This window comes from Ornithorhynchus anatinus, chromosome 2 (genome assembly GCF_004115215.2).
Source record: "Ornithorhynchus anatinus isolate Pmale09 chromosome 2, mOrnAna1.pri.v4, whole genome shotgun sequence".
Classification (NCBI taxonomy): domain Eukaryota; kingdom Metazoa; phylum Chordata; class Mammalia; order Monotremata; family Ornithorhynchidae; genus Ornithorhynchus; species Ornithorhynchus anatinus.
The window spans coordinates 38,009,317-38,027,918 of NC_041729.1; the positions used below are offsets into that span (position 1 = coordinate 38,009,317).

General features: G+C 42.5%; 1 protein-coding gene and 1 non-coding gene across 2 annotated transcripts in view; one reads left to right on the plus strand and one right to left on the minus strand.

The window, feature by feature from the left end:
• LOC100082190 (cytochrome P450 3A21-like) overlaps nt 1-18,602 on the plus strand; it is a 31,056-nt gene that overhangs the window by 2,703 nt on the left and 9,751 nt on the right. The window contains exons 2-7 of the mRNA XM_007656887.3: nt 10,677-10,770; nt 12,517-12,569; nt 13,628-13,727; nt 14,369-14,482; nt 15,410-15,498; nt 17,940-18,088. Coding sequence (XP_007655077.2) covers nt 10,677-10,770; nt 12,517-12,569; nt 13,628-13,727; nt 14,369-14,482; nt 15,410-15,498; nt 17,940-18,088 — 599 coding nt within the window. The remainder of the gene's footprint in view (nt 1-10,676; nt 10,771-12,516; nt 12,570-13,627; nt 13,728-14,368; nt 14,483-15,409; nt 15,499-17,939; nt 18,089-18,602) is intronic.
• LOC114809269 lies at nt 13,185-13,321 on the minus strand. Its single transcript, XR_003757057.1, has one exon. It is a non-coding gene; the product is annotated as a small nucleolar RNA SNORA7 (small nucleolar RNA).

Genomic DNA, 18,602 nt, shown 5'->3' on the forward strand with positions numbered 1-18,602 from the left:
ACCCCATGGACCTGGCACCAGCACTGCATTGGCCTCTCCAACTTTTCAAGGAGGATGATCAGCTCCTGTACCTTTTCTGATCTCAGAGATCATCCTGGAAACCTGGTGGGTGGTCTGGGGGTGAAGTGGGTGCCTAACTTGCTCCAGACTGACCAGGAAGTTGATAGGTGGTTTAGGGTTAAAATGGAAGTCTATTTCATCCCCAGCCTGGCCGAGAAGTCCAGGTTGAACGACGGGGCTCCTCTCCCTCAGCCTGGCCACAGAACCCAGGAATGAATATGATTTAACTAGCATGTTAGAGCACTTGATCACCTTGCCCCCTCCTTTCTCACCTTGCTGCTCTCCTACTACAACCCAGCCTGCACACTTTGCTCCTCTGGTGCCAACCTATTCTTTGTATCTTGATCTTGTCTATCTTGCCCTCGCCCAACCTCTGGTTTGGAATGCCCTCCCTCTCATATAATAATAATAATGATGATGATAGTATTTGTTAAGGGCTTACTATGTGCCAGTCGCTGTTCTAAGCTCTAGGGTAGATACAAGGTAATCAGGTTGGACACAGTCCCTGTCCCACATGGGGCTTACAGTCTTAATCCCCATTGTACAGATGAGGGAAGTGAGACCCAGAGAAGTGTAGTGTCTTGCCCAGAGTCACACAGCGGACAAGTGGCAGAGTTGGGATTAGAATAATAATATATAGTAGTAATAACAATGATGGTATTTGTTATGCACTTACTAGATGCCCAAGCACTGTTCTAAGCACTGGGGTAGATACAAGGTAATCAGGTTGCCCCACGTGGGGCTCACAGTCTTAATCTCCATTTTACAGATGAGGTAACAGACACAGAGAAATGAAGTGGCATACCCAAGGTCACACAGCAGACAAGTGGCAGAGCCAGGGTTAGAACCCATGTCCTCTGACTCGCATGCCTGAGGGGTTGCCACTAAGCCACTTGCCACTAAGTCACACTGCTTAGAATTCATGACTTTCTGACTCCCAGGCCCATGCTCTATCCACTGCACCATGCTGCTTCTCATCAGGGAGGGTGTAGTCAGGGAGGGCTCTTGGTGAAGTGATTTTAATTAATTTAATTTTAATGGGGAAAGTGGTGGTCTGTTGAATATGAGGGGGGAGGGTGACTTCAAGAGTTAACAAGTCATCTTCAGAAAGCCTAAGAATGGTCCTGGTCATCGCCATCGTCCCCATCAACTCAATCAATCAATCAAGCAATCACATTTAGTGCTTATCGTGTGAGTGGCACTAAGCGCTTGAACTCTATACTACATTTAGAGGAGAAGCATCACAGTGCATCGAACAGCATGAAACCATAGTTCTGGCTCTCATTCTCTTGCCTTTAGAGAAAACTGCTGGTATAAAACAAGCTTCTTCCTTTTCCTCTTCACCTCAAGCTAGAGGTTAATCACTTTGCTCTGGTCCTGACATCCATCCAACCAAACCACATTCTTACAGTCTCTGAGTCCTCCCAAGTTCACTCATTTTTCCAGACCAGGGCTTGATCTCCAAAATCCTGAGAAATTCAGCAGATATAACTCATCTTCTGGAGCTACAAAGCCACTGCTTCAATTAAAGTCAGAATCTCACAGAGCATAGCCAGTTTAAAAGGAAAAGGACTTAGCAGGCTTCCGATCAGATAGAAATGGGAGAAAGAGGGGGACGTTTTAAAGTTTGAACTCCTAGCAACTGAGAGACCTGGTAAAGCTAAGGGAAGTTACCTGGTTCTTCTGAATATGCCCCCGGAAACTAAGGTAAGACCAGTCGGCACCCATTCGTCTCAAAGCAAACCGGTCAGAAATTCCCAGCGCAAACCCTTCTATTCACACATCAGTGAGCAGGAGAGCCACCCTCAAACTGTCTATCTGCCTAAGATGGAAACCACTCCCCCACAGCAGCACAGAATGAAGGAACTTGTATACAGTTGCTTTTTTTCTGCTTTCTGGCCTGGGGTTGTGGTGGAGGCAAGGAGGAGCAGACAGCAGGGGAATCACTCCACTGTTTTGAGCCTTCTTCCAAGTTCTTTCCCCTTTAGATTCTGAATTCCTTATGGGCAGTGCCTGCCTTTCATTAAATTTTCTAGGGATTATACATTGCCAAAGGCCTAGTACCTTGAGTGGTTGCTTGGCAAAACACTAGCATGCTAATCAATTCCTCTGTGCAAGCCTGAAGCTGTCTCATCCTTCATTCTCAACAGGGTACTCCCATGGGCACCCCATGACATCTGTGGAGGGCAGTCGATCAATCAATCGATAAATGTAAGAGGAAAGTGAATGCCTGCCACTCTAGGGAGAATGCCAGCTCCTTGGAAGAGGTGTTTCAGCTGACCCATCCCTAATCTATTTTAATCTTTGCCTCCCTTTTAAGACTGTAGGTTCCTTATAGGCAGAGATCACATCTACCAATTCTGTTCTGTACTTTGCCAAATGCTGAGGAGTACTCTCCCCACCTGCTACAGTCCTCTAGACTGAAAGCTCACAGTGGGCAGGGAATGTGTTTGTTTATAGTTATTCTCCCAAGAACTTAGTACAGTGCTCTGCACACAGTAAGTGCTCAATAAATATGATGACTTCAAGGCCTTATTGAAGGCACACCTCCTCCAATAGGCCTTCCCTTACTAAGTCCTCTTTTCCCTTTTTCAATTCCCTTCTGCATCACCCTGACTTGCTCCCTTTATTCACCACGCCCCCCCTTCCCAGCCCCACAGCACTTTAGTACATATCTGTAATTATTTATATTGATGTTTGTCTCCCCTTCTAGACTGTATGCTCCTGTGGGCAGGGAATATTACATTGTACTTTCCCTAGCGCTCAGCATCCAACCAATTACTTTCCCCACCTTCAAAGTCTTATTGAAGGCACATCTCCCCCAAGAGGCCTTACCTGCCTAAGCCCTCCCTCTTTTCCTCTCCTCCCACTCCCTTCTGTGCCCCCATGATTTGCTCCCTTTATTCACCACCTCTCAACCCCACAGCACTTATGTATATATTTATAATAAATGTATATTAATCCCTGCCTCCCCCTCTAGACTGTAAACTCATTGTGGGCAGGGATCAAGTCTACCATCTCTGTTACACTGTATTCTCCCAAGCGCTTAGTACAGTGCTCTGCACACAGTAAGCACTCAAAAAATATGACCGATTGATGGTGCAGAGGGACTAACATTTTACTTCAAGCACAAGGGTAAACTGGGGGTGGTTGAAGGGGTGTTGGTGGCAGGGGGTTTGGAGGTGGAGGCGTGGTTTTCAGTTTCCAGAGTGGCATTGCTGAAACCCCCTCCAGAGATCACTTCTGCATAGTTTGGCTCTCCATAGGGAGGTAGCATTGCTCTGGAAACCAAGGCTGTAGATTCACAGGAGCAGGGTGGTAGAGGGGAATGTATCTAGCTTGACCACCTAGAATGGCACTACTGCCTTGTCAAATCCAATACTTTGTCAAGTACGTGTGTGTGTTTTTCCAAAGCTTTGTCAAATATGTGCATGCTTAGATCTATACTCTGGGACTTGGACTACTTTGCCTAAGAATGCTGTGGTGTACCAATAGATGTGTATGTTTGGGAAACAATGCTTATCAATAAATCAATGGTATTTATTGTGTGCTTACTGAGTGCAGATAACTGTCCTAAATACTTGACAGAGTACAATGGAGTTAGTAGACATGTTCCCTGCCTACGAGGAGACTTGTCCATGAACATGTTGTAAGTATATTTTTGCATTTGTGGGTGTATTGTATTTACAAGCACTCAGCCTCATCCAACTTGAGCTCTTGAAATTGATGGGTCAAAACAGCTCAGCTGGGAGAATGTTAGCCTGAAGATCTTAAGGTCCCTAGTAGAATCCCGGGTTTTGGCAATCTGTGGGAAGCCATGGAGCCTAGTGGAAAGAGTATAGGCCTGGGAATCAGAGGACCTGGGTTCTTATCCCAGCTCAGCCACTTACCTGCTGTTTGACCTTGGGCTAACTTCACTGTGCCTCAGTTTCCTCTTTTGTAAAGTGGGGATTCAAACCTGTTCTCCCTACTTAGACTATGAGCCCATGTGGGAGCTGATTATTTTGGATCTATCCCAGCATTTAGTCCAGTCCTTGGCACATAGCAAATACTTGAAAAATACCACTATTATTGTCATCATTATTAAGATATCTGCTGTAGGATCTAAACAGGAAAAAAAGGAAGTCACTGAATCAATGACAGAAACAAAAAAAGGAAAGAGAGCATTAGCTTCTGCATGGGGCAAGCGAACTTTTCAATGGCATGATCCATTTATGACTTAAATCTAAGCCTATGCACCAAAGCAGTGACTGAAGAAAGAACTCCAGGCAGTCAGGGGTGATGTTTTTGGAGCCATCTATGACAAATTCTGCTCTAGACCTTTCCTCCCTGTCCCTGAAGAAATATTAATTCACTCATTATTCAATCATATTTATTGAGCGCTACCATATGTACTGTACTAAGGCTTGGAAAGTACATTTCAGCAATAAAGCAATAAAGAGAGACAATCCCTGCCCATGTCATCAGCATCCCAATTAATGGCTAAATAACATTTTGAACTTTTCTGGCCCACAGGCCTATACCCTTCATTCCTACATTGGAAGGAATTCCTACCGCTGTCTTGGAATGCCCTCTCTCCTCAGGTCCGCCAAACTAACTCTCTTCCCCTCTTCAAAGCCCTACTGAGAGCTCACCTCATCCAAGAGGCCTTCCCAGACCGAGCTCTCCCTTTTTCCCTCTGCTCCCCCTCCACCCTATGCTCTTCCCCCTTCCCCCTTCACCTCCCCTCAGCTGAGCCCCCTTTTCCTCTGCTCCCCCTCCCCTCCCCACCCTCTGCTCCTCCCCCTCCCCCATTCCCCTCCCCTCAGCACTGTGCTCATTTGTATATATTATTTATTACCCTATTTATTTTGTTAATGATGTGTATATATCTATGATTCTATTTATCTTGATGATATTGACGCCAGGCTACTTGTTTTGTTCTGTTTTGCTTTTCTGTCTGTCTCCCCCATTTAGACTGTGAGCCTCTCGTTGGGCAGGGATTGTCTCTATCTGTTGTCGAATTGTTCATTCCAAGTGCTTAGAACAGTGCTCTACAGAGAGTAAGCGCTCAATAAATACAGTCTAAGTAGGGTATTGAATTCAATAGTATTTATTGAGCGCTTACTCTCTGCAGAGCACTGTTCTAAGTGCTTGGAATGAACAAGTCAGCAACAGATAGAGACAGTCCCTGCCGTTTGACGGGTTTACAGTCTAATCGGGGGAGACAGACAGACAAGAACAATGGCAATAAATAGAGTCAAGGGGAAGAACATTTCGTAAAAACAATGGCAACTAAATAGAATCAAGGTGATGTACATTTCATTAACAAAATAAATAGGGTAATGAATGAGCATTAACCCGGTCCCCAGCATCCAGGCAGACTGGCAGTGAAGACCTGATTTGAGAGGTGGTGGCTGTCAATCAACCATAGTCTTGGGCAAATTAAGAGGTGGCCTGAGAAGACAATCACCTGGCAACAATTCACACCTCTCTGGTCTTAAACAGCTTTCAGCAAATCTGGAAAAATGAAGACAAGAAGAGCTAGTTGTAAATTCCCTCTTTGCTGGATTGAAAATGTATGTTTGGGATTTTTTTTTTTCCACATAAGGGAAGACTTTAGACTTTCCATTAAAACTTAACTAGTATATCTTTGGAGGGTCTTCAAATCTTTCCCTGTCACCTACAATTATTTGAGATAAAGCCCCAAATCCCTTACCCTGCAGCCAAGAGAATAAAGGCGGTATAAATGATTGATCTTAGTTATGTCCAGAGAGGAACATAAAAATCATTTACCGCACTCTTTGAGTGTCTCTTTTCCTCCTTTAATAAATCTTTTGGAGTTCAGGTTTTGAGCAGAGAGCTTGGATTGTTTATTTTCCTTCAACAACCCAGGAAAGCTGGTGTTGCTAACTTCAGGTCTGCAGGGGGGGGACCTCTCAGATCTCATATTATTTCCATTTTGGGACTTGAAGGGGAAGGTGGATTGAGAACTCAAGATATTATTCAGTTTCCCCAAGATAAATCTAACTCTGGAAAAGGAAACATCACTGAGATTGTATTTGCAGATGAAATGTGCTATTCTGTTGGGTATTTTGGCCTCAAAAGAGTTACGGTTTTAAAATGTAAAGGTTCTTCTCTGTTTCGGCTATTTTCATTCTCTTTGCAGTGTCTCTAGTTTTTGTCAGTTTGGCTTTGTGGGTTGTCATAATCCCAAGGAAGAATACAAATTATCTGTATTTCCTATTCTCCCTCCTTTCTGGTGGTAAAGTCCGATTTCACAGAAGAGCTTGCTTACACAAGGAGTACCTAAGTGGGCACAGACCTAGTTGTACCCAGTTTATTGGCTTCGGCTGTTATAAATCAATACAGCTACTAATCCCTGGTATTATTTCTAACTTGGTCTTGTCCCTTTACCTATACAATGCAGCTGCCTGTTGGATTTAAAGTGATTTTGTTGGTGATTTTTCATCACCGTGTGGAAGCTGCACTATTCACATTCTGTTACTGTATCCTTGTGATGCCTTCAGCACATATTGTAAGGTTGGGGAAGCAAGGGATGAACAGAAAAGGTTCTGTTTGTTGTGAAGGTAGTTGGGAAACTATTGGAGGTTCCGGAGGAATGGGGGACATGGATTGATTTTTTTAAAATCATCTGGGTAATAGAGTGAATTAAGGACTTGAGTGGGGAAAGACAGGTGGCAGGGGGATCAGAGAGGAGACTGATGGAATTATTAGGGCGGGATAAGATAAGAATAGTGCTTGGCACATAGTAAGGACTTAAAAAATACCATCGTCGTTATTATTATAATAAGTGCTTGGATCAGGACGGTAGCATTTTGGATGGAGAAGAATGGTTGGCTCTTAGAGATGTTCTGAAGATGGAACCAACAGGATTCATGACAGATTCAACGTTTGGATTGAATGAGAGAAATGAGTTGAGAATATGGGCTTGTGGGAGAGGCAGGATGGTGGTGTTGTCTATGGTGGTAAGAAAATTAGTGGAAGGACAGGATTTGGGTGGGAGGTGAGGAGTTCCATTTTGGATATGTTAAACTTGAAATGTTGGTGGGAAAACCAAGTAAGGTGTCCTAAGTGCAGGAGGGAATGTGAGACTGTAGAAAAGAAGAGAAGTCACAGAATGGAGAGGTAGATTTGGGAATCATCCACATAGAGATGGTAATTGAATCCATGGGAGTGAATGAGTCCTCCAAGGAAGTGGGTATAGTTAGAGAATAGAAGTAGATCCAGGACTGAGCCTTGAAAGAGGGATTCCCAAAGTTAGAAGGTTGAAGGCAGAGGAAAAACTTGCTAAAGAGAATCAAATTTTTTTGTGGAAATCTGGATATTTTTAGTACATTCCTGGCTCTCCTGATACTGTAAATTAAGCTGTTTTATAATACGCTCTTTTCCCTACAGGAATTTGTATAGGATCAATAGTTAGCATATATTGGTTTGTGCCCCAATTCTGAACAAAAATGTGTCTGAAAAATAATCTGCTTAGGGAAAGCACAAAGAGAAAAAGTTGAGAGTACTTAAATCATTATTAATCATGGTTTCCTCCATGCTTGCAGTGTGAAGATAATTTATGGTGTCAAAAAGAACTAATCCCCAATCTTGAGGAGTTTACAGTCTAAGAATTGCTTTCCCAAAATTAAGATTGTGTGATTCAGTTTTGGACAAGTTTCTAGTTGGATGATAACTTTCTCATTCCTCAACTCTCTCCAGTTCCTTAAAGTACCTAAATTCTTCCCTTTCCCTCCAACAGCGGGGTGTCATCGCTCAGAAGGGATTGCCTCTCCACTGTGGGGCGTGGGCACTGACGTGGGCACTGACTTTTTTTAAGTCATTGAGACTTTAAAGCCCTTCCTATCATAATAATTCCACTCACTGGTCATTTCTGCATGGGAAAAGCATACACTGAAGTGAATATCTAGGCCCAGGTGTGCATAGGGCAAACCCAAGGTTTATATGCTAAACTGAGCCATACAGATAGGACCACAAGTTTTGGAATTACATATCAGTAGTCTGAGCCTGCCCTATGAACACTGAAATCTGTGTGTTTGTCCCTTCAGGCATTTCCTCTCCTATGCTTTGGGCACCTTGCCTTGTGTGGGTGCTGGAATGGCACAATGGTTCCCCAAGAGATCACCTGCCCTTTACCAAGGCTCCCTACCAATAGGTAGGAATTTCCCTAATCCTAACATCCGGAGATAATTATGATTTCAGAGGTCCTTAGCCTTTCACTTTTCTCTGGGAAGATACCCCAGCTGGGGCATTCTGAGGTTAATCAGGTTAATTACCACTACCAATCTGGTATTGAGAGCTTTTTCCCTAGGATTCATAGGGATTGGATGGACTTCTGCTAGGGCAGATACCTTGGAGGAGGTTCTCTGAATTCCTCCCTTGTTAGGGTGGATCTGAATATAAGTATCCCTGATATAGGACACTCAGACTTTCCCTCTTTAAATAAAGGGGATTCAAACAATTTAACTAAAGATAAAGAAAGGAAGTGTAAGTAGTAAATAAATCATAAACAAGATTAAACAGACTTAAAGAAAATATAATTGGTTATGAAGAGGCTAAAATCAAAATCCAGATCCAAGCATAATTCTCTCTAGTCAATTCTGTACAACTCCAGAACTAGAATCCAGGTTCCTAAATCCTTTTAAGTTACTTCTCCATCCATGACATTAACTGGCTCTTCCTCTATTCATCATCTTTACCTTTCCACAGGGCTTCCCTCAGCTCCTCCAAAGTGGAGAGTCATGGTAGTTTGTCCTTATGATACTGAGACAGTCATGACAAAATGCCCCTCTTTTCCTAGTTGGGTCTTTTATGCCCTCACTACCCCTTTCCTCTTTAACTGGTATTAGTTCAGTGATGTAATTAGATGTTGCCAGCGGAGAAGACATCTCTCTGCTTTGCCTGCTTTAATCCTTATTTGGTGCCAGGAGGTGGCCTGAAAACTGTGAATATGCAGGAGTTGTTATCCCATGGACAGAGAACATTGGTCCTAAGAGACCTGACCAGCCAGGTGGCCCTAAAGAAGGTCCCAGAGCCCAGGCAGACTGGCAAAGGGAACACTGGGGAGGAAAAGGCTAAAGCAGCTGTCAATCAGGAGGATTCAGCATGGCCTAATGGGCAGATCTTAGTACCAGTCTGACTCTAGTCTGGAATATGACCTAGGGCAATGTGCTTCATTTCTCTGTGCCTCTATTTCTTTATTTGTAATATGGAGCTCAATTAGCTGTTCTCCTTCCCCTTTAGACTGTGAGCCCCGTGTTGGATAGAGACCATGTCCCAACTGATTATATCATATCTACCCCAACACTTTGCATGTATTAAGTGCTTAACAAATGAATTATTATTATTGGGTGGGTGAAGGCCCTGTAGTGCCGAAAAGATGGTCTGACAGCACAGCCTATCACATATCAGTCCTTGTTTGCTAAAATGGACAAAAAATTATAGTCATAAATCCACTTCTTATTAGCTTTCTCAGAAGTCTGGAGCAGACTGGTGCTGTGAGGAGAGACGGGTTCCCCTATCTCTCCAAAGTAAGGGTTCTCTTCTTCCATCCTTTCCCTTCCTCTGTTACCCCTCCCCACACTCCTCTTCTTTAAAACAGAGTTTAGGGAATGCAGTCTGAGAAATCAGCCACAGATGTTAAGATAAATTCCTATTTTAACCCAGAGGCAGAATTATAAGCTGTGGATAGACTGCAGTGGCCACTTCACTCTCTAGGCTAGAAGCAATGTGGCCTAGTTGAAAGGCCTGAGAATCAGAGAACCTGGGTTCTAATCTCGGCTTTGCCACTTGTCTGTTGTGCGACTTGGGGCAAATCACTTAACTTCTTTGTGCCTTAGTTACCTCACCTGTAAAAGGAGGATTATGATGGTATTTTCCATATGGAACAGGGCCTGAGCCCAACCTTATTATCTTGTATTAACTCCAGCACTTAGTAGAGTGCCAGGCACACAGTAAGTGCCTAGCAAATTCCAATGGTCTGACACCAATCCCACATGGAAGCCAAATGGTTAAGCTAAGACTATCTTTGGGAAACTGGAGAAAGAGGGACTAAGGTTGCTCCAGGTCTTTGACACTTTGTAAATCTCCTATCCCCTCACTCCTTAGAGATGCTGAGAGATTACAGACTGTAGCTGTGAGGTGAGGTGGGCTCGCCGATCCCTCCAGGGTAAGGGTTCTCTTCCTTTCATCCCTTCTCTTTCACTGTCTCCCCAACCCACTCCTCTCCTTTAACCAGACTTCAGGGAGTGCAATCTCATAATTCCCCCACAGGTGCTAGGATAAATTTCTATTATAACCCCAAGGCAGAAGCATAAATTGGGGTAGACTGCAGGGGCACGCCAAGGCTTAAATGTGGAAACCTCTGCCTGGTTAGAGTTAAACTCCATGTATAGTGCTGCCCTGGCTAGTCTGAACCAAGCCACTTTGCTTCTTAAATGCCTATATCAAACTCTGTATTTTGCGACCACACCTTCCCACAGGTAAAGTTACATGTCCCTGAATTACAGTTGTTATTAGACTAAACCTCCTTGCCAGAATTGTGAGATCCTTCAACATCATCATTGTTTTAATAGCTCATTTGTAATCCAAGACCTGCTTTAACTTTGCAGATATGGGATCTGGCCGTATGGAGTCTTCACGAAATTGAGGATTCCTGGGCCAAGGCCCATTCCTTTCTTGGGAAACATTCTGGATTATTCTCAAGTAAGTTTTTGAGGGTGCTTGGGCACTCTCCAAATATATTAGTCCACTATAAGTGTTCTTCTAATCTCACAAATTCTGCTCAAAGGCCAGGTCATTCCTGGAACAGTAATGGTTGGCCTAATCGCTCAGGTAATTCAGCAAATAAATTATGCTCAATGTTTACAGCTCCTAGTTTTGCTTTCTCATTTACCTCCTAGTCTTTCCTTTTGAAGATTTTCCTTCCAGAGAACCATTCCATTCTAGAAAAGGATATTGAAATGTTCTTGCCATCTCTTTAGGATTCCCTCCTTGTCTGTGATGAGACTGGAGCCATATTTACACTTCACATTTTTATTCATTTTTCTAGCTCCCAGTTTATTTAGCTATGGCAAAACAGGGATGGTTAATATATTTGGGGAAGGGCTTGTAGTGTGACCTCCATGAATTCTCATTTTGCTACAAATTTAGGATGTAATAGAAGTCACTCAATTTTGAAATGGCTTCTATGGACAGTTGCAACTAGGGTGGGTGGAAGCAGGGAAGGCAGCCAGGATGTCAATCAAGGGGCTTAGAAAAATTGGTGGCTCTGAGCTGGTAAAGATGAAGTGGGATTAAAGAGCCAATCTAATTGCTGTTGCAGGAGTTCTGCCTTTAAAAATCTCCATCCCAGACCAAACCTGGATCAGTGTGGGACACCCGACCCTTGGTATCATGGGCTTAGTCTGCAGAGAAGGCAGTTTAAGGAGGAAGGCTACACTGTTTTTTGATTCCTCTTCTCCCCATCTCTCCTTGTCACCAAATGCTAGCTCTGGTTCCTAAAACTGGCTCTGGAAGGAGGCACAAGTTTTCTTTCTTGACCACAGAAGGTAAAAGATCTAGTTGAGCCTTGTTTATGGGGTAACCTTACTTATAACAGTGAAGATAAGCTTGTTTACATCTCCCCTCTACCAAAGCTTCCCTGTGGTGACTGATCACTAAAAGCTCCTTTGCCATGGGCCTGCCAGACAACTCAGTCAGAATTGTGCCTGTTCTCCAAGGACTTTAGGAATCAACCAATAAATCAATCAACTGTATTTTATTAAGCACTTGTTGTGTGCAGAGCACTATCCTAAGTGCTTGAGAGAGTACAATAAAACAGAATCGGGTTCCCTGCCCACAACAAGCTTACACCTAGAGGGCAAGAATAGACATTAACATAAGTATATAAATTACAGATAGGTACATAAGTGCTGTGGGGGCTGAGGGAGGGGTGAATAAAGGATGAAAATAATCTCCAAACTGAAATCTGCCCATCTTCCCCTAATATTGTCTTGATCAATCATAGAATTACTGAGGAGGAATAGACTTCAGGAGGCAGCCTAATCCAGCAACCTTGAACAATCAACAGTTACTAGCTAGAACCATACATCACAGAGGATTCTCCTATTCAGTTTTTCAACTTGACCTGTCCCGTTTCTGAGGGGTGATGGGGGTTGAGGGTGTAAAGTTTGTCAGAGGAGGCTTGAAAACCCAGAGTCCTACTTTAGAACTTGCCATTTTCTAGGCAGGTCCACTCTGTCAGTCAATTATATTTATTGAGTGCTTACTGTGCGCAGAGCACTGTACGAAGTTCTCGGAAGAGTACGATATAAAAATGAACAGACACATTCCCTGCCCACAGTGAGCTTTCAGATACTTGAGCCAAAGTAAGAGTAAGATCACCTCGATCTACTTCAACCCTTTTAGCCAGTCCCTGGTTTAATCCCATTTTAAAACCTCTTTTCACAGGGTATGGATGAGTTTGACAAGAAATGTTTTCAGAAATATGGGAAAATATGGGGGTGAGTATTATACCCAAAGTTCATATTTGTCACCCAGTCAATCCTCATGAGGTGCAATAAAAAGAATATATTTACAGTTGGGTTGAGCTGCTTGCTGTTTTTATAGTACCACTACTGATATTTTGCTCCCAAATGCTCAAAGATGCCACTTCAGACAAGGACAGTTCTCTAGGTTTCAATAACTTGGAGAAGCCAACTCCCATATCCAGAGAATCCCTAAGAAACAATCCAGAGAAGCAAAGTAGTCCCTCAAGGTGTGATTTAAATTTGGACAATTGCAAAAAATCCTGCAATTTTGGATATAGGTTACTATAGGAAAGAAAACTCCGTCTCAAAAGTTGATTCATGCAAGACTAGTATCAATCCAGTCACAGAGCTCAGGGTTCCTGTCTTGTCTTACACCGTAAAGTCGTTTCCAACCCATAACTACACCATGGGCACATCTCTCCCAGAACGCACTGCTCTCCATCTGCAATTGTCCTGGTAGTATATTCATAGAGTTTTATTGGTAAAAATACGGAAGTGGTTTACCATTGCCACCTTTCATGCAGTAAACTCGAGCCTCCTCCATCAACTCTCTCCCATGCCGCTGTTGCCCAGCATGGGTGAGTTTTGACTTGTAGCAGATTGCCTTCCGTTCGCTAGCCACTGCCAAGCTAGGAATGGAATGGATAGGCCTCTGCTTGACTCTCCCGCCAGTAGCTGAGACTGGTAGAGTACTGGAAACTCTCCAGGTGTGACCCTGAGAGGAGACCCAGCATTCACTTTACTCCAAAACTCAAATTCTGTTGAGTTCAAATGAAGAATTCATTCATTCAATCATATTTATTGAGCACTTACTCTGTGCAGAGCACTGTAGTAAGCGCTTGGGAAGTACAATCAGCAACAGAGACAAGCCCTGCCCACAACAGCCTCATAGTCTAGAAGTGATCCTAGCATTTCCCTTAGCCTCACCTCTGCCCTTTAAGATGCTGAGAAACTTGAATGAACCATTTCTTTTCAAATCCTTGTATTTTCTAACTTCCTGCCACTATGAATCTCTTCAAATTGGGGCACAGGTTATATGAAGGCCGGAAAGCCAAAATTGCTGTCCTGGACCTAGACATCATTAAAAGTGTACTCGTGAAAGAAGTGTTCACTAACTTCACTAATCGGCAGGTAAGTTTCTGATATGAAATAACCATTTGGTAATTTAAAGAACTGAGTCAACATATGAAAATGGAAATGCATCTCTTTAAACTTTAAATGTCCAAAGGACAGGGCTAGGAAGTGTCCTGGCTTTGCTTGAAAAATTGTTCAAACTAGCCCCAGCTACCAAATAACAGAAGGTCCCTGCAGGCTTGTTCAGTTGCACTTGTATTGCCTTTGGGAACACAATTCACCATGCAACTCATAGGCAATTATACAAATGAATGTCTCAGTGGGATTGATCCAGCCACCACACAATCCCATAGGGACCATTAATTGTCTGAAGAGAGGGGGTTTCTTCTTATTTCTAAAAATACCATTAGTGCAGCCCTGACTGAAATGAAGAGGATAGGCCAATCGATATTCCTTCAGACCTGGAACAGTGCTTAGAATGGTGCTTGGCACATAGTAGGTGCTTAACAAATACCATCATTATTATTATCAATTATTTTGCTACTTTAGTGGAGAAACAGAACCCAATGGTAATTTCTCCTCCCTAAACCAAAATTACAGGATATAAATGAAGACTTTCCCTCCGATGTTTGACTGGCTCTATTATTATGACTAATAATTATGTGGATTGAATGTGGACCCGGATTTCTACTTTTCAGATGGCAGGTATTGAGGGGATAATGTCAGAGTCAATTTTCAGTGCCAAGGACGAACGCTGGAAAGAATTACGCACATTGGTGTCACCTACATTCACCAGTGGAAAACTAAAGGAGGTAAAAACCAGGAAGTCTGGAACTGCCTAAAATAAGAAGCAGTCAAGGAGAGGGGAAAGAGTGGCATTAGAGAATAAACCCATTAAGGTTATTTTACATTTACCCTTCAGTCAATCAATCAACAAATTAATCCACCAATTAGAAGCAGTGTGGACTAGTGGATAGTTCACGGGCCTAGGACTCAGAACGACCTGGGTTCTGACACCGGCTCAGCTGCTTGTCTGTGGTGTGATTTCGGGTAAGTCAGTTAACTTCTCTGAACCTCAGTTTCTTCATCTGTTAAATGGGGAATAAGACTGCACACAGTAAGTGCTCAATAAATACTATCGAATGAATGAATGACTGTGACTTTCATGTGGAACATGAACTGTGTCCAACCTAATTAGGGAAGCAGCGTGGCTCAGTGGAATGAGCCTGGGCTTCGGAGTCAGAGGTTATGGGTTCGACTCCCGGCTCTGCCACTTGTCAGCTGTGTGACTTTGGGCAAGTCACTTAACTTCTCTGTGCCTCAGTTACCTCATCTGTAAAATGGGGACTAACTGTGAGCCTCACGTGGGACAACCTGATTACCCTGTATCACCCCCAGCGCTTAGAACAGTGCTCTGCACATAGTAAGCACTTAACAAATACCAACATTAATTAGTTTGTATCTATCCCAGCACTTAGTTCAGTGCCTGGCACATAGTAAGTCTTTAACAAATGTCATCAAAAAATAGTATTGGCTGAGGGCTTATTCTGTGTAGAGCATCAAATAAAACCATAAGACAGATTGTTTGGAATTTCTTAATGTGAAATGAGACAAAAAATTTGTGTCTTTGAAATTTGGAAAGAGTAATATATTTGGCTATTTAAACAGACCTTTCCTGGGATGGGAAAAACTATGATAGTTAAAAGGAATTTATGCCAGGTGCTTTCATTTGGTTTCAGATGGTGCCCATGATGATCCAATATGGGGAGGTTTTAGTAAAAAACCTCCAGAATAAAGTAGAAAAGAACCAGAATGTGACCATCAAGGAGTAAGTACTGCTTATACACTTTACACATCTGTCTTAGCAGCAGACTTATTTCCTATCAAAAATAGGGGAACCATAGAAAAACCAATAAATCACACTTATTGAGCACTTACTGTGTGCAGAGCACTGTACTAAGCACTTGGGAGAGTACAATAATGGAGGTGGTAGGAATGTTCCCACCCACAGCTTACAGCTGGGTTTTAACACTGGCTCAACTGCTTGTCTGCTGTATGATCTTGGGTCAGTTAACGTCACTGTATCTCATTTTCCTCATCTGTTAAATGGGGAAATGGAATTCAAATGTTAGATTTAAGCTTCCAAGGTTACAGTCTGAATATACAATGCTTCGAACACTGAGACCTTACTAAAGAGAAGCAACATGGCTCAGTGGAAAGAGCCCAGGCTTGGGACTCAGAGGTCATGGGTTTGAATCCCGGCTCTGCCACTTAACTGTGACTATGGACAAGTCACTTAACTTCTCTGTGCCTCAGTTATCTCATCTGTAAAATGGGGATGAAGACTGTGAGCCTCATATGGGACAACCTGATTACCCTGTATCTACCCCAGCGCTTAGAACAGTGCTCTGCACATAGTAAGCGCTTAACAAATACCAACATTACTATTATTATTAAGAAACAAATACTTCATGGAATAGATTTCTTCTTTCTCTATACATATTTTCAGGTTTGTTTGGACCTCCATAAATTATAGGTATAAATAGGAATACACTGGAAAACCCCACAAAATTTAGATTAAGGCACTTTGCTGTCTTTTCTTATGAGAAGTTCCTGGAATATCATTTGTCTCAGCTTTGTGAGTCATAGAGTTGAACATGTAGTAGGGAAAGCAGATTCAAAGCCTAGTTCATTCATTTATTCATTCAATCGTATTTATTGAGCACTTACTGCGCAAAGAGTACTGTACTAAGTACTTGGGAGAATACAATAGAACAATAAACAGATCCATTCCCTGCCCATAACAAGGTTACATTCTAGAGGGGGAGACAGGCATTAATATACATAAACAAACTACAGATATGTACATAGTCCTCTGGGACTGGGAGGGGGGAATGAATAAATGGAGAAGTCAGGGTGATGACAAAGGGAGTGGGAGATGAGAAAAAGTGGAGTTTAATCAGGGAAGACCTCTTGGAGGAGATGTGCTTTCAAATTAGGCTATGAAGGAGGGGGGGAGAATAATTGCCTGTTGGATTTGAGGATGGAGGGCGTTCGAGGCCAGAGGGAGGATGTGGGCTAGAGGTCAGTGGCGAGAGAGACAAGATCAAAGAACAGTGAGAAGGTTAGCATTAGAGGAGCAGAGTTTGTGGGCTGGGTTGTAGTAGGATAGTAGCAATGTGAGGTAGGAGGGGGCAAGGTGATTGAGTGTTTTAAAGTCAAGGGTGAAGAGTTTTTGTTTGATGCAGTAAGGATGGGTTACCACTGGAGCTTCTTGAATCGTGAAACATGTCCTGAACATTTTTGTAGAAAAACAATCTGGGCAGTAGTGTGACGTATGGGAGTTGGGAGAGACAGGAGGCTGGGAGGTCAACAAGGAGGCTGCTAAAGTAATCAAGGCAGGATAGGATAAGTGATTGTATTAATGTTGTAGCTGTTTGGAAGGAGAAAAAAATGATGTGCAGTTCCTTTTTCCCTGTAAAATTTGTCACCAAACTTGCTGTCCATCTAGATCATTCAGGCCAAAATATTCCTCCTCTGAGCCGATTAATATCCCAAAGGATCTGCTACCTTTCATTCAGTTTTAGCTCAACAGACAACTACTACTATGACCTGATCTTGAAATTAAATCACAAATAAGATTCTTAAACATGGGAGCTACAAGTATGGCCTAGTGGAAAGAGCACAGGCCTGGGAGTCAGGAGACCTGGGTTCTAATCCCACCTCTTCCACTTGCCTGCTATATGACTGTGGACAAGTCATGAAGTTCTTTGGGCCTCAGTTACTTCATCTATAAAATGGGATTTAAGAATTCTATCCTCCTAAGTAGATTGAGCCCCATGAGGGGCAGGGACTGTGTCCAACCTGAGTGTTTAGTGTGTAGTAAGTACATATAATAACAACAATTATACCATTACTAGGCTTTCAATCTGTATATCTTTTTTCTGATTTACCTTGACTAGCTTCACTTCAGTGTATTTATTTATTATTTGCATTACTTTTCCTGCTCTTTTTACTACTGCATTTTCATCAGTACTTGAGTCCTTGTTATCACCATTAGATTATAAATTCCTGAGGGCAGGGATTGCATTGTATATTCTTCTGCATGTCCCCCAGCAGCAATTAGCATACACTTCATAGAGTAGGCACTCAGTAAATACTGTTGTTGATTATATCTGATATTTGCATTAGTGCCACTAATGCAATAATGCAAAGGAGTCTAGAGCCTGAAGAACATCAGTTTTAATCCTGTTTTCTTTCTCTTCTCAGTTACTTTGGGGCCTACAATCTGGATGTGATCACCAGTACTTCATTTGGTGTGGACATTGATAACTTGAACAAAATGAATAACACATTTGTGAAGGAGATCAAGAAGTTAACATCAATTAATTTTTTTTCTCCACTTTTTGCTTTGATAAGTATGTGGGGGAATAGTTCCATTGATAATAATGTTAGAGATGGCACTGGGTTGACTCTATGATCTATTACGGTCAGATTCACGTTTTCTAAGGGAGTATAACTGTGTGCAGACAAAGTCCTTTCCTAGGGGAATTCACATTTCTATTTGCTATACTATACCTCTCTTAGGTTGAGGTCTGTCCTTTTTCTAAGTCTAGTGTATGTGAATTTGAGCTTTTTCAGGTAGAATATTTTTGAGCAATTCTGGGATATAGTGCAAATCATGCCTCTTCGGTTGATTTTCGTTTCCAGGAAATTGACATTTGCTCACATTATTCTTCTGGAAGCTTCAGGAAAGAGGTCAGAGTCTGTAGAGAGGTGCAACTACAGCAGAATTCTGAGGCTAAATATTCAGGAAAAACTGCTTCTGCCAGTTTTTTCAGTCATCACCCACCTCTAGTATCCATCAACCCTTATACTCATTTTCCCATTTTTACATTCCATCCTTCACCTTGTAAGGTTTTTTTCTAATGA